Source organism: Pipra filicauda, unplaced genomic scaffold (genome assembly GCF_003945595.2).
Source record: "Pipra filicauda isolate LSUMZ 115617 unplaced genomic scaffold, ASM394559v2 scaffold113_size4260070_pilon, whole genome shotgun sequence".
In the NCBI taxonomy this organism is placed as follows: domain Eukaryota; kingdom Metazoa; phylum Chordata; class Aves; order Passeriformes; family Pipridae; genus Pipra; species Pipra filicauda.
In genome coordinates, this window is record NW_024103585.1 from 2696414 (window position 1) to 2713379 (window position 16966).

Sequence of the window (16966 nt, forward strand, 5' to 3'; positions counted from 1 at the left end):
AAATCTACTTTCTGTAGGGCGATGCCTGCACTTTTAAACTTTCTTGATTCAAGTAAAAATCAATTGAGGTTCACTGGCACTCAGTCACTAACCTGACAGGTACAATATAACAATCTAGACACATAGTTTACATCAGAGAAATGACTATATTATTGGTTACTCAGTGTCCACAAATGCAAGGGAGAGTAAAGAGATAGACAGATAAGCACAGACTACCTACTTAACTACAAGAATTTGATTAAATCATGCCAAATCACAGAATATTCTGGAAAGGACCCACAAGGATTATTGAGTCCAACTCTTAAATGAATGGCCCATACAGGGATCATACCCATGAAGTTGGTGTTATTAGCACCATGCTCTAACCAACTGAGCCAATCTCAGGGTCACACAGTGAAAATATTGATGTCATAGACCTCCTTACAAATTCTGAGGGATTACTTGATACCGATGTAGGTCTTACTGCAAGAACTGCCCATGTTGCAAAATTGGTATTAGAGACTGTTGAAATCTTGTGTATTTTTACCTCTCTCCTTGCTGGGACACCAGAAACCTAGTTACCGAACATGAAGCCTTCAGAGATTATCATAAAGTCATAAAAAATTGTGTAAAACAGAGCTATATTGTAAAGTCTAACTTGAGTTCAAGAAGCAAATGACCCCCCCAAGAATTTTGGAGTGACTATTCAACCAATAACATACTGATAGCAGACACACATGAATCTCACTCTTCAGCACAATTGCCTTTCTCCCTTACTTTAGTTTATTATGTGATAAGACCATCATAAGCAAGTCAACTTCTCTTTAAACAAACTAAAAAGCCTAACACTGGCTGACAGTTTGATTCTGCTAAATGAACAATTTTGTCAGGTGATTGTACCTTGATTGTGTGATATCCCTTGCTTCACCATCTATCTCCAGCCCCAGAGAACTAAATACTGAGGTATCTCTATAGTTATCTAGGAAGAAATATAGCTCAAAGGTTGTATATGTGCATATATATGTATGTATATATAAATGCAGATAATACACTCAGTTGGTGATATATTTTTGTGAATTTTCACAGAATATGATTTCAATTTAGTTGAAATGCATTTATTTGAAATTCTCTCTTAAAAATAAATGAATGCTATACCTCATATTCTTCAGTTTCATTCAGTTCAGGAATGAGGTCAGCCTCTACAAAACAAAAATACACACCGTATCATCGAACATTTTAAATTGACAGAATTATTAATTCTGGAAGGACTCAACAGAGTAGTTAATATGTTTATTGAGACCATGTATAAGATGTTTTATAGGACTGTGTTTGGAGGAGTGGCCAACATCAGGGTTGAGAACTGAGGGTAGCAATGCTAATGCATCTAGACAGGTCATATTCAGCCACAGCAGTTTTGCCTGGCTCTAATTTGATACTGCAGCCCATCTTGGATTTGCACTGAGGAACCACATCTTGGTGAGGGAAAGGCAAGTTTATGAGAACATTTTCCATAAGAAAGTACAGTTTAATGCAGAAATACAGAAGAGAGAAAAATGATAAGTTTGAGAACCAAATAGTTCTCTGTATTTAACCTGAAAGCTTGGAAGATATTCTTGTAAAATGATCTGTTCTATAATTTTCATGCAGCAAATTCTTTATTTATGCACCCAGGCTTGGAGTTAGGTACTAGAGCAACAGCCATGCCATCATACTCAACGTGCAGCAGGCTGCCTGCCTCTGCCAGAGCAGACCAAAGAGACCCATCTTTCCTTGATGCCACTGCTTATGACCTTTTTCAAATTCACACTCCACTTGATTTAATTTAAGGACATGAAGCCAGGTGTATCACATCCCACAAAAGACCCTAATAAACATGTACTGGGCATTCTCTGAAGAACTCCTCTAAAGGCTTTTGAGTCATCCCCACTTTTCATAAATAAATAACAGCTGAAACAGGATGAAGACATTCATCTCCTACAGCCCAGGTGAAAGTCCTTCTCTCCAAATTCAGAGCTAGTCTCTTGCCTTCTTTCTCTCTGTCTTTTTGGCCAAATCCAATAGTGTACTTCTGGTGGTGATCAGCAAGAAAAGCTTCAAAGTAGGTTGAAAGAAATGTACAAATCTCTGGTAGGAAGTGGCACAGGTCTACAGTGAGGGAATTTAAACCTTTCCACAGTGCTAATGCATCCTACTGTTCCTTTGGTACACAGAAAGGCCCATTCCTGTTCTGAACCTTTCTAGGGCTTTTTCCTAAGAAATGTTCTAGCACTCTATCTGTACACAAATGGTAGTACATAGTCTGAGGGCTCATTTGCACTAAGTGAAAATGCCGGTCTCAGCCTGGGGAGCGATTTGAACAATAGCATTGCACACAGCTCCATATCTGCATTTCCTCCACAATTCCCAAATGAAGTTTCCTCAATACACTAGTATAAAGTTGTCATCTTCATATTTCTCATTTCTGCAAAGTCAGATGGGGATCTACGACTTAATTTGTATTCTCTTTGGTCTGTCCATATTTACCTTTCAAAACAAATTGAGACGTGCTACAGGCAACATACGCTAGATGAAGTTTATCCAAATAATAAGCTTAGACAGTTTCATTTCTAAAGTAAAGCGCGCAAACAAATTATGACTAAACAATGCTGCAGAAAATCTTCACAAATTTTTCCTTTTGTAACAAACATTTATAAATTACCAAGTACTGAACTGACCTCTCATTAGCAAGATATATAAAAATTATCTTACCTCTGACTCCTGGAAGCCCAGAAGGCTCCAGGGCAGGGTGGGGAGGGGAGTGGAGGGAAGGAGTGGGTAGACGAGATAATGATATTCCCTGGCTTCTCAATGACATAAATCAGTATTGTAGACATTAGTTTGAAAGTCTTCCCACAGTAGACCCATGCCATGTATTCTATGCTCAACAGACTTCTCTGAAAAATGTTTATAATACAGAGAAACGCTATCCATTCTTTTTGTGGTCTCTATTCTTGAGCTGAGCTTTAACCAGACTCGATTAGAAAAATAAACTGTTCTGAATGTGCTGGAGTAAACAGTAGGGGACATGCTCTCAAATTCCACCAGATAAAAGTAGTTTCTTGCTATTTTCTCCACAGAGAGGCATTAGCATACATTTATAGAAAAACTATATAAAAACAACAGTAAATCTTAAGGAATTTTATAAAGCCTGTTTAAATTTAGTTGGTCATAGGAAATTTATTTGTCAAAAGTATTAGAGACACACACCTACAGAAGTTCTGTTAATGCTGTTGCTGAGCTTTTGATTTACAGGAGATTTTAGAAATATACTAACATTCCCCAACCAAAAAGAACTGCAACCTCCAAATACAATCCATGGATGTAGGTTGATGAACAAGCTTGTTTATTTTTTCTGGAACATATATTGATTATTCTATACTTTTCAATAAAATAATTAAATCATTAGTTAGAAAGTTTTGTAGAGGTCTTTTCATAGTCCGTTTCAACAATAGATGAAGAAATGATAGAACAAAGACAAAAAAGTTAACCATTTCCCTACATTTATGTTCAATGCAAATCTTCAAAAAAATCTCTTTAAAGAGTTTGATTTGTAATTGTAGAATAATATGAACAACATAAGCTGTTTTCATTTCTGTACTGACTTTTGTAATAAATGGCATGGCAAGAACAAAACTAGAGCCTGTTTCTTTTGATTAAATTAGTTTTCAGATTTCTACTTGTATCAGTACAAAATTAGAAAAAAGCATCCCCTAAATTAGACATTTAATATATGCTTAGCGGTTTTTAGGACTAAAATCACAAAGACAGGTTACAAAGAAATTGCACAGTTAGACCCTCGCAAAGCTTTGCTGACGGCATGAGCTGCCATGCAGGAGATGGCACAGAGTTTTTTGATAAACACTATCTGAAGTCGATACAAAGGAGGATGAGCAGGGAGCAATATTCTTGTTTTCCCTTTCCTGTATCAGCAAATGCATATAAGTAACATCAGTATTGACTACACAACAAACTATTGCAGAACCTTCAGAGCTATACAGATGTTATTTAGAGAGTCAAAGCACACATTTAAACAGTTATTCTAAATCCAATTCTAATAGCAAATGAAAAATTTGTAAAAAAAAGGCTGGACTTCTATCAAAGCTTACTAAAACACTCTATACATGATTCCCTTAGTTTTCAATGGAGGTTGTGTAGCTACATGACATAGTGTATCTGGTGACTTTCACTAAGTGGAGGCTAATTGGAAACAATTTTAATGTGCACACATACTGTATTACAAGATGAAAGGCTGCCACTCTCAAGAGATAAGGGAAATCCCAAAGAGCAGAGATCTCCACTATGGTGGTTTGCCCAGTGTCACATCATTGCTTCTGAGGCTTCCACAAACTGAGGCAGCGAGCATGGCCTGAGAGAGGTTCTTCCTCTTACAAAGCACCGCTGAGAATAAGAGGGTTTAAACCTTGTCTGTGGATCACCAGAGGCTGCAGAGCCCTCACTAACCCCATAAGGGAGGCACACAGACTGCATGGGAAGAAAGCATGAGAAACACTTTCTTGCAAGTGTCTCACAAGGAAAAGTCTAAAACAATGGTCTTGAGCTTTTTAAATATCAGATTTGTGTACTGAAAACTTCCCTCATTAGAAGTGGTCACTCCAAAGGCAGAATTCTTCCTGGAAAAGGCCATTCTAATGCCTCTGCATGACTCATGCCTTGCTCTAGCTCTTAACATGAATATTAATTGATCTGGAGGTGATTGCAGTGAATTTCATCTTAATTAAACTGGCTTACTCAGACTAATTCTTGAAAACGAAAGATTTAATTTATGTTTTATGTGAGTCAACTTTATTTCATGTCTTCATGGTGAAGATAACTTTTCTTTCATAAATTCACAAGCAGGAGCTCCAAGAAATCCCCTTTTGCCTCAAGATCTATAAAGCAGATCACAAAACCAATTTGATGTTACTGTTGAAAACAGCAAGTTGTTCTGAACAAATTTTTCTCATTAGGTATCTACATCCTCATATATCTTTTGTTTAATATTAGGAATATTTAAAATTAAATACAAAAATATTTGCAATCTTTGCAGCACTTAATTCAGATGTAAATAATTAGTAAAATTAAGTATGCAAATAAACATTAATATTAGAAATTTAGAAATTTATAGAGCAATGTCCACCCTTAGGAATCATACTAGTTACATGGAAGGAATTTTCCCCTGAATTTTTTTCATCCAACACTTTGAGAGGTACCATTGTGGAAGTGTCAAAATAAAAGAACCAAAGTAGATTGAATAATCTGGTGTTCGTTTCAGATAGGAAGCATACCAAAGAAATATTTTTTGTATTTTGGTATTTCATTTTTATTTAAAAATTTCCCCCTATTTTTATTTATATTTTGTAGAATTTAAAATATCAACAAAGAAATTAATGGTGCATCTGCATAAAAAGGCTTGAGACTATCAGACTTACAGTCAGAGCTGCATACAAAGCTCAAGAGAATTTCTGCTGACATACTGGAAGGTGAATTTAATTTTCCAGTACGTATTTCCAAAGCAAGACCCTCACTCTTTCTTCTACTGGAATGAATGCAAAGCCACTGCTTTGCATGACTTCAGCAGCAATATGTGGGTGTTGTGCTCAGTGACTGTACTGTTGGCCAGCTGCAGGCTGCCAAATGTCCCGTTGTCCTCTTGCTGAGTTTGTTCCCCAGGACTATCTGCTTGCACTGCAGGTGTAGTGGGCAGTGCTTACCCAGTGCTCCTGTCTCTCTCCTTGCCTCTGCATTAGCCTTTCTTGCCAAAGGGAGGCACACAGCAGGGTGGTATGCAACTCATCCTCAGAGCAGGGTTACAGCGTAGCAGCAGCAGGATGGTTTATCCTGTGGATACCACCTATACTGGATTTTGTTTTGCAGTATCTATTTTCAGAGATCTTACAGCTCTGATGGCAGCACTGCACTGACTTGATTGGTTGAACTACTGTTTAATAATGACAACACTACTCTGCTTATTTGCCATTCCATATAGAAATGGATGTGGGGTGTGTAGATGAACTTATCTGAGAAAATTATTCAAACACAAACCCAGTGAATTCTGGAAAGTAAGTGGAGGAATATAGTATTTAAGAGACGGATAAAGGATAAGCAGAAAAGTGAAATGACAGGCAGAATGTCACAACTTTTTTGTGGAATTCTTAGAAAACTAAAGAGAAATAGGAAAATTCTGGTAGATATCAGCATAAGACTCCAAAAATGCATTCTTCTTAATGCATTGTGTTTGAAAGACAAGTTAAATGTTTATGGAAAAATTGTATGTGCTATACCAGATGCTGTGTCCTCCTCCTACAGACAAAAACACAGTATTACAAGCCTGTTACCATTGTTAGTCCATAATTCATGCAGTAGAGATCGTTGAGAATCATATTCTTTTTCACTGTAAAGGAATGTGGCTCCCTTGAAATGAAAAACTGACCTGTTTTCCCAAGTACACCACAACATCACTAAGGACTTTGCTGTAGCCAAACAGACTTATGTAAGTGTAAAACTGAACTTACAGAATATATAAATAAACAACAAAATCCAGGCCCTTAGATAAAAAATGGTTCCTTGCATGATTAGAAAGTCTTTGATTTTTTAATATGAATAACTACAGGCTCTTAGTTAAAAACATAGCTCTCACTTTCATAAGAGCTGGGTCTGATGCTAAAACTTTCACAGAATTTAAGGAATTATTAAGGACAAAATCAAGCTTCATGCTATAGTTTCAAATTATTTCATATTTACCAGCAGACAAAAGAAGTAAATCTGGCTGTGAAATCATTAAGATTTATTTGTTAGGACTTTTGATTTTTTGCAAGGCAGCATTAAGAAGCAAGGGAATTCCATCGCCACAAGTCTTTTGAAATCAAACTCCAAGTATTCATAAGAAATAAAATTTCAAAATCATTAATACAGACTTATAAATAATATATTGGGGTTGTATTACTTGTTACCTTAATAATTTAGCTGTGTGGATTAATTTTGGGCTTGAGCCATAGAGAAATAATACCAAACAGAGTTTTATTTCCCTACATTATATTGATAAAAGATACACTTGTGAGATTTGAAATCAGATAGGTGTTTTTCAGAATATTCTTAGAGTTAAAAAAATTAACATGCAGTCTTTTATAGGTAATGCTTAAAAGGAATTACATCATGTAAAATATCAGTAGCAAGGAACATGCTGAGGGTTAACTGCAGTGATTTTGAAATTTCATTTTAGCATAATTTGATAGTCACGCATTTTAACTGGTTTGCAAACAAACTACTTCTTCAAATACAGATTTTCAGCTAAAAGAGATCACTAAGCTTAAAAGACCACTTACCTGAGTCCTCTAAAGGCATATCCACAATGACTTGGTCACTGTATTTTCCATATAGACCATTAGAGCAAACAGCAACTATCTGAAGAACATAACTTGTATTGGGCAGCAGATTATTTAGAATAGCCCCCTAAAAGAAAAAAAAAATGTTTAATAATTTACTTGCAAATAAGTATCAAATATTTGAAAATATTAATTTTTTAATAATGCATTTTTCATATGAACCATAAAGTTCCTTTCTTCTAGTATTCTAATGTATGCTTTATTATATTTTACTGTCACAAATGTTCTTCAGCCAACTTAAAAAAAAAATCTTGTGACTTTTAATATGGAGGATACCAAACCATATAATTATTTAGTGCTCAACACAAGCTTAGGTAACATTATGTGTGATAAGTTATGAGTCTTTAAAGAGGGTTACAGGAACATATCAGTAAAATAACATGAAGCTGTAATCAGTAACTTAATACTTATAGCAGTATGATTGAATTGAATCTTATTAGATGTCTGTGTAGGTAATTCTTTCACGTCTGTGAGCAATGAAGTACAGATCACTATTAATTGACTAACAGGTTTATGGCTAAGCTCTGTCATTGACATGGTCATAAACATTTGGACCCAGTATAGGCAAGCCAGAGGTTTTCCCTGCAGAGGTTTTCCCTCTTCTGGGTAAGAGGACTTTTACTTTTTTTTAAATTGTCTTTGTGGCTTTATGGCCGAAAAATGAACTACAGTTTCTGTGAGCTGGAGCCAAAGAAGGAATTTTTTATGGAATTGGCTCCCAGATAGAGTTTAATCCCTTAAGGTAATTAACAGAGAGTTGTTATGCCATCACTCCTTTTTATGAAACTTGAAGAGTAAGTTACCAAGTCCTGATACCCATCTGTCAGAAACTCATGCTTAGTTTGGTCTTCTCCATCCAACTGTTGATAAAAGACAGCAAATCTCTCAATTGTGGTGTCATATACAACCCGAGGTCTTTCCCACGTAACTAGAAGACTAGTATAATTCTTTGGATCGGACTGAACATTTTCAGGTTCTGAGCTGCAAACTGGAAGAAAGAAAAGAGGAAAGAATATGGTATTTATTAAAAGAGGAAAGAATATGGTATTTATTAAATTGTACAAGTGACTCTACTAAGATCTTGAGCTACCTCCTGAGAAAATTAATGCAAGTCTTTCATGTGTCTCGTTTTTAGCCTTCCATTAAAATATTTCAGATGCCATGCACTATAAACAGAACCAGTATGTTAACACCAGATTTTCAAAAGCAAGGTAATTTGTGGACTGAGCCTCATCTCCCTCACTCTTACACTATATTTTGTGAAATATTAATATCCAGTTCCTAAGAAATAATATATAAACTACAAAACATAAAGATTCATATATCTGTCCTTGCGAGGAAAAAAATTTCTATTATTCTGTCTTTATGGGTCTATCAGAGTAGCATTAGAAGACCTGCACACTCTCTCACCACCTATAATAGACTGTAATCTAGAGTAGATTTTTAAATATTTAAATGTTAAAGGTAAACCTATTACACTTGAACTTCCCCTCTGTGATGTTTGAATCTTTTTATAGTACCTAAAGGAGAGACAAAAGGCACGTAGGAAGCAGCTAAGAAATTATTATATTAGCAGGTATTTGCTGAAGAAGTCTGGTCAGGCCATTCCAATCCTGGGCCTGGCTCACACACACTTTCTTTGTGTGCTTGGAACCTGCACACCAGAGGGGAGCCTGGTCAGGCAGCGACTCTTGCCAGTCTCCCAGGTTTTATCCTCCAATACTCTGCATCTTATTCAAATAAGCTGAACATTTTGATATTTTCATATACATATGTATACACAGACGTACTGATTATCAGTGCACAAGAAATTTGCTGAGACTCTGACATTTGTTCTTTAAATTGTACAAGTACAATTGTGTGTGGCTTAAAAATAATATAAAAGGTCAAATGCAGATTAACCCAGATGAAAATACTACATTAGCAGAAAATGTAAATTATTTAGTTGAAGCTCACTGAAAAAATGTCTAGGGAGTTAGGATATACAAACAAAAATAAAGCAGTATCATACAGAGGTGCATCATAAATGGATGGTTTGGATTTGGATTGAGACTTCATTCTCCTTGCTTGCTCTCATCGTCCCTTCTGCTTGCAGGGGAACTGTGTCTTCAGACACAGAAGTGAAGAATGGAGAACACAAAAGTGTTGGGAACTTTGGTTCCCAACTCGAGAGCACAGCAACTAGATCTGTTCTGATGTCTCAGAATGAAGGCAGGGGTCCCTGATACTTCCTGTTAGAAATCCCTTTTCTTATCTTTTTGAAATTACGTGGGTTTGGAACTTCGGTTTGAAATGCTCAGAGTGGCTATCTGGCCCTGCACTAGCTTTTGGGAATTGCTTGTCTCAGGTACTGAAATTACATTTATGTGCACTTCCATAGGTACTGGAGAGGTATATTTTTCAGTCTGATGCTTCATTTATTACTTCATTTCTACTACTTTATTTAATCTATTAGATTTGGCAAAATCACTGACCGGAGCACACAAAGTTTACTCTGAATCATTCAACAATTAAATCTTACATATTGAAATTATTAGATGGATATATTTTCATTAAAAAATTTTTAGCTTGACTTTGCATAAGTAATTACATAGTCATTCCCAATTTGGAATAAATGAGGAAACATTTTTTATATCTCATAATCTGTTTAAAACAAAATGTGAATATCGAGCAAAAACAAGTAAAAAAACCTATCTAGCTAACTAAGAAAACAAGTGCAGATCCTTTGGAGTCCTCTTAAAGGAAGCAAACACCATGATGCCACAATGCTTTGGTGGAAAATACTGCATTTTGAAAGAAGTCCATTAGCTTTGCATTTTGCCAATTGAACACAAGAGGGCACTCAAACTTCTCAAAAATATTTGTAAAAACTACTTCCGTTCTGTACGCAGGTCGGCAGTTTTGAGCAGCTTTGGTCTGACCTAGTCAATGGAAAACAAGCATCAAGGCTTTTTTAATTTTTTTGTTTGCGAGTGTAAGCTCATGATAGAGGCAGTATTAGTCTGTGTAAATTAGCTGAATTCTGTAGCTTGCCAGGTTTTTAATCTACTATGCTATATAACTGATATGCCATTTTATTCATGACACTGAATGAGCAAATTAAAAAAAAAAAAATCTCAAGTTGTGTACATTCTATTCCATTACTAAAATTTTTCATTTCACCCCATTTCTACCAGATGGCAAAAGTAAACCACTAGCCCACCCTTTCCAATTCTGAGTATTAAGACAGATGACTTAAACTGATTTAATTTTTGTCAATGATTCTAAAGACTCCACAGCAATTAATTTTTGAAGGTGTTTAAAATTACTCTCAAAATGCTTTTTTATAATGTAAACACCAAGTTTCTCTGTGTTCCAAACACTTCTCTTTATTTTTCTCTCTCTTCTTCCTCCTTTCATCTTTCTTGTCTTTGAGTGAATTTGGTTCTGAAATCTCTTGACTGTATTCAGAGTAACAGAGCAGTATTATAGAACTTCTAAAGATACAAGATTTGTGTCTCCAATGTTAGTTCTTTGGGATTTTTTCCTTTTCCAGATGGTTCTTCTGTTTTTCCCCAAGAAAAAAAGTTGTCTTCCGTTTTGTTCTTCTTTTGATGTTCATCTCAGCAGTGACCAACAATATTCCTACATGACAATCATCTACCTATTATTTCACCTCCATTACTTCCCAAGGTGTTCTCTTGCCCTTCTTCTGATGTCACTTTGTAAGTCATTCTACCTGTTCTGTTTCCTTTTCTTTCCTGCCAGTCTTAGCAACACAGAGATACTTTTCTCCTGCTTTTTCCCATTTTCCCTCTCCAGAGACTAGGAAAAGAAAGGAACATAACAATTTACCTAATTAAATACTTCTGCTCTGATACCGACTTTTGGAAAATCTGAGCAAGAAAGGGAGTTCTCAAGTCTGTTACTAATCTGAAGTCACAGATATTAAACTGGATTACAAGTCTCAAGCAGCAAAATACAAAAGAGCAAAAAATTCACAGGAAGTCAGAGGCCTATTCAAACCCCTGCTGGGCTTGAATTCAAGTCCCTGCTTTCCCCAGATGAGTACTTAGATGCTGGTTTTGCATATCATATGCAAAACCAGCATTGCACACCATGATAATGCACCTATCTCTGCTTATTCTTCCGTGGAATAAAATGCTACTCATGTAACTTAAAAAATTTTCATCTAAACTCATTTGCATCACGGGGAACGACAGGGTACATTAGCCCAATCATTGTCAAAAACTGCCTGGACTGTATTTTTGACCAGAAGACCTTTATAAGCTGCTCACATTTGGCTGTTTTCCACCCACATTTGTTGCTTTCTTCTACTGTTAGCTGAATCTAGGTTTGAGATTTTTTATCTTTTAAATGCAGCTTTTCAATTGTTGAGGTCATGAAATCACTTCATTTACATTAAGATATTCAGGGGCTTTGCAGATCCCTGACACAGTATGTGGCAAAAAGTAGTTCATCAGTATTCCCAGTCTACTCTCTCTCTGTGATGGAGGCGGAGCAGGACAGTAGATGTGTACTGGGCTAATGCTGGCCGGTCACCAGGTACCCACCCAGCTGCTCTCCAACTCCTCCTCTTCAGCAGGGCAGAGATAAAAAGTAAGATGAAAAAGCTCATGGGTCAAGATAAAGACAGGGAGATCGCTCACCAGTAACCATCATGGGAAAAACAGACTCGATTTACGGAAATTTAATTTATCAAAAAATAAATAGAGTAGAATAGTGAGAAACAAAACCAAACCCACAAACATCTCCCCACCCTTTCCTTCTTCCCAGGCTCAACTTCAGTCCTGACTCTTCCACTTCCCCACTCCCAGCGGCACAGGGGGATATGGAATGGGGACTGTGGTCAGTTATAATGCCTTGCCCTCTGCTGCTCCTTCCTCCTCATGCTGTTCCCCTGCACCAGCATTGGGTCCCACCCACAGGATACAGTCCTTCATAAATTCTTCCAGTTTGCCTAGTCTTTCAGGAACAGACTGTTATACTTTGGGTCCCCCACCGGGTCACAGACCTGCTAGATAATCTGCTCCTGCATGGGCTCCTCTCCACAAGCCAAGCTCCAGCCAGGAGCCTGCTCCTGCATGGAGTCTCCAAAGTGTGCCACAGGACAGCTTATCTTCACCATAGGCTGCAAGGGAGTCTCTGCTCCTGGAGCACATCCTCCTTCTCTCACCTAGGTGTCATAGGGCTGCTTCTCACACTTTTTTCCTCACTCCTCACTGCTGTGCAGCTTTGTTTTCCCAGAGCCACCACCATGGCCAAGGGGCTCAGCTGTGCCCTGAGGTGCGTGGGTTGGAGCCAGCTGGAACTGTCTGTGTCGGGCTCAGGGCAGCCCCAGGCTCTCTTCACAGAGGCCACCCACGTACCCACCACTGCCAGCACCTGGGCACCTGCACACCACACACTGTGCCAGCGCAAAGTGTCCCACACAAATATTTGGATAGAATCTGAGAATGGTTATTCATGTCGACTGAGGAATGCGAAAGGGTAAAGGCATGACCCCTTGTCTCACAAGAGAATTTAACTAAGACAACTGCTGAACTTCATACAATTGTATTTCTCATGGGAAAACAGGCTGAAAAATATTTTTCATCACTATATATTGTCAGTCTTAAATTTTAACAACCCACTGTTTTTTATACCTGTACTAATTCCAGGAAGATAACAAGAGTCAGGTTTCTGCCCTTATACCAGGGGTCTCACCAGAAGGGCGGGGCAGGTGGGAAGTCATGTAATGGGCTCAGCAGCCACCATGATGGTTCTCAGGTTTACAGGAATAAATAATGATTTCTATTATAAATAGATTTGCATGACAGTTGAAGTTGGTGGAGGTAAAACATTACAATTTCAAAACACTTTTTTAGTTGAATCCTAAAATATGGTTGTAAGGATTAGCTCTTCTAATCTTCTTAAATACATACATACATATATATCATATAGGGAAACTACATGTATTACTAGTCAGGCTTGGGGAACAAAGCATCTCCATGTACACAGTAAGACAGTGCTAGTACACCAAGAACATTGAGGATGTCACTGTGAAAAAAATTCTGACAATATTTGGCTGAAATTAGTTTAAAATGGAATAGAAATATTCTTTTAGCTCTTCCAATGAAACTTAGTTCTACTTAAGAAATGTCATCTATTAACAACAGCAATAAATCAAACATTTAATCCTACTGCCTAATGAGAACGTACACTGAATGCAGCAGGAGAAAATTAGGATTCTAGGTTTCACAATGCAAAATAATTTTTCAATTGTCTACCTTACTAAGACCCACTCTTGTAATTTTTCTTGCATCCTCTAAAGGGATTAAAAAGACTATTTTTCTTCTGTTGACTACTATGCATTATTAAACATGAAATGCATAAGCCTTTTCACTCTTGGAGACCTTGGCATTCATGTTACAGCTTTTACATCTGGACATTTGAGTTTAATGATTCCTAGGGGTTCTTATTTACCTTCTCTTAAAATGGAGGTGAAAATACAAATGCTTCTCTAATGTTCTACATTAAACAAAATCTATAGCTGCATTTTTGTGCATATATATATATGTATGTACATAAATATAATTAAGTATATTTATGAAACCACACTTCTTTTAAATCTGTAGAACACCTACACCATGTGCTTCAGTCAACTGTTTATGTCTAATTAAGCACAGTTCAGCACAATTGAGTTTAAGAGTCTACACGTATCCCCACCCAAGTGGCAACATAATGCCCTCAGTTTAAAGGTTTACTCTATATTCTTCTGTGCTTTTAAGTATAGAAATCATTGACTTCCATATTTAGTGCTAGATCTTGTTTCCCATTACATAATGTACTATTTTGGTCATATAACCTTCATAAACTTCCCTGAAGTTTCAGAATCTGGCTTCTAGGATTCTCTTTATCTATCAATTTCTAAGCAGACTACATGAAATTAGTTAGGTGACCTCACTTCAGTCTCTGTTGTAAAAGCATTCACACTATATGACAAGGAACCAAATGGGTTTGTAAAATAAAATTCTCCTGCAGTCCCTGAAAAGGCAGCATTGTTTAGGTCTGAAACACATTAAAAGGGCAGTGCAAGAAAGCTTGAACTGACGTGATCTTCACTGAATGCTTGGTCAAGACAAGCATTTAATTTTCCACTGCATTTAATCTGACATGTTTTTTGATTGCTAGTTTTTTTCTCTGAAGTGATAGATTTATGAGTAATAATACAATGTGCTGTGTTCTGCACGGTTTAAAATGAGTATCTTCATACTTGGATGAATCTTTTACCGAAAATTGTCTTTCAACTTGTGAAGAGAGGAATGATTGTTCAGTAAGTACCTGCTTCATGAATTTCTTCTTGTCCAGTGTAAGAGGAAAACACTTGCCCAAAGAACTTATATTGCTGTTCTCTAAAGTTGTTTTGTAGGTAGTCCATCAGCATAACATAGCCAGACTGCTGCATTGTAAGGACTTCACAGAATACAGCTAACTAGAAGAGGTGAGGAAAAAAAGAAGTCAAAAGTCAAAATAAATTGAGCAGATTCTGCCAGCAGGCAAAAACTCTGGGGAGAAGCTGCTGGTTAAACTCTCACAGTTGAGCTATCCAGCATGACACTGAACTTTTGTTCTTCTGTACCATCAATAAATCTAATGGTTTACTCCACCAGTATTTCTCAATTACTCTGCTGTTGGAGCTGTGCTCTGCCAAGCACCACCATTTGGCTGGGAAGAGTGTTTTGTACTCCTCTTTATCTGAGTTCAAAGTCCAGACAGCCTGGAGTATGTTCTTACCCATTTTAAGACAAGAAATGACTCAGATTCTAGTCCTAAACTAAAAAAAAAAGGAAAAGATAACACACTCCAGTAATATCTATGCTTTCTAATTTAAAGGCTGCATGAAAAACTTCTAACTAGATAGAAGAAAAGCTATGTTGTTGGGCTGGCAATGAATGCCATACATGGCAAATACTTTTCTTTGGTATTATGTATAGTATTTTGGTTTTACAACATTACGCAAATTACCTGGTTTTCAGAAATACTTATGGTATCTTTAAACACAATCCATTCAACTGTTTCAGAGCATGGAGGAGCTGATAAAGATCCATTATAAGTGTAATATTTGTCTGTTGCATTCGGCAAAAGATTCAGCAAAATAAATGGTTCTAAGGCAGCCTGTTTTCCTGAAAAAAAAAATAGTCAGATGGTTACAATACTACAGAAGCAATGAATAAATAGAAATCTCACTGTCTAAAAGAGTTACCATTATAAGAACGTGCTAATTTTGAGGTTATTCAAAATCTAATCTCCAGAGAGACTACCATACAAATAAATTGCAGGGCCTTTTTTATTTAGTTTGAATAAGCATACTTCAAAACCAACTCTGTTTATTTGGGAAGGTGTACTGAGTTACTCCAGTAATAAATAGAGTAATCAGTACATTGGTTCACAAGAATTTGTTCATCTGTAAGCTTACTCATAAACGCCCAAGATGCCAAATCTTTGTCCCACTCTTGAACTTCAAAGAAAAAAAAATACATTAAATCTTTGTTCTACGTTTCATTACATGGCTTCAAATTCTCCCTGAAATTAATCAAGTTGTTGAGATCCTTGCAGGATCCAAACTGCTGCAGAAAATCACTGACTGGGGAGCTGTCACCATGTTAGACTTGAGAGTTAATATAACTTGTGAAAGTGTAAGCAGAATTTCTGTGGATCAGGTTTTTTTAAAATGGCGATAATACAGCAAAAAACTGTACCACAAAGCAGCAAAGAATGCAAAGATGTCCTCTGGGAGAGTATGACCACCCTGTTTATTGTCCTGTGAAAACAATATCACATCTTTCAGTGATACCAGGTCAGCAGTTTACCTGGTACATTGTCAGCTGTTAGTAAGCATGAGGAATTGCTTAAAGTCCATCCTCAGAAGGCTAAGTTTCTACTGGTATGGCAGTAGGGTCCAGCAACAGAAATTGGCATAAATGGTGCCAACTTCAACAAGGCAGACTTATTTAGTCTGTGACAATTATATGCCTTATTGTCTGGTGCACCCAAATTAATGCTGTTTTTCACAGTTTGGAATAGCATAGATCCTTATATACCTTATTTCAATTGAAAGTTACTGATTTTAAATTTCTCCCTATTTGGTAAATATTCACTTCTAAATATCTAATGAATTTTCAGACCCTGCATTAACTTGTGGTTTTAGATGTCTGTTACTTGAGCCCTGTGCAGATTTTTGAACTGTCTTTGTCTTCATAATTCTTTACAAATTTGGTGACATTACATGAACAGTTTATTACAAGTGATTGGTGCCTTTCTTCTGTAGAGTGACTGAGTTAAGGTTTAGGAGCTGGCTCCTCCCCCTTTCTTTTCCATGTGTCATGAAAAGGGAACATTTGGCAGTGCCAAGCAAAGCCCATCCTTCTGTTTCTCCTGTCGAAACCTTAATCAGCCTTCAGACAGAAGCTACTATTGCTATCTGGTATGTCTAGTTAACATATCCCTGCCTCAGGAAAAAAGAATGCCAGTCCATTTTATGTAGATGCTTGACATGGGGACATGAAACTTCTCATTCATAGTAA

General features: G+C 36.8%; 1 protein-coding gene across 6 annotated transcripts in view; it reads right to left on the reverse strand.

Annotated features, from left to right (window-relative positions):
- The window catches only part of PTPRZ1 (protein tyrosine phosphatase receptor type Z1), a 136220-nt gene that overhangs the window by 39825 nt on the left and 79429 nt on the right, over positions 1-16966 (reverse strand). For all 6 annotated transcript variants that reach the window (XM_027720811.2, XM_027720810.2, XM_027720813.2 and 3 more), the window contains 5 exons: positions 15408-15565; positions 14724-14874; positions 8204-8388; positions 7341-7467; positions 1135-1178 (listed from right to left, as the gene is read on the reverse strand). In XM_027720811.2, the coding sequence (XP_027576612.1) occupies positions 1135-1178; positions 7341-7467; positions 8204-8388; positions 14724-14874; positions 15408-15565 (665 nt within the window). The remainder of the gene's footprint in view (positions 1-1134; positions 1179-7340; positions 7468-8203; positions 8389-14723; positions 14875-15407; positions 15566-16966) is intronic.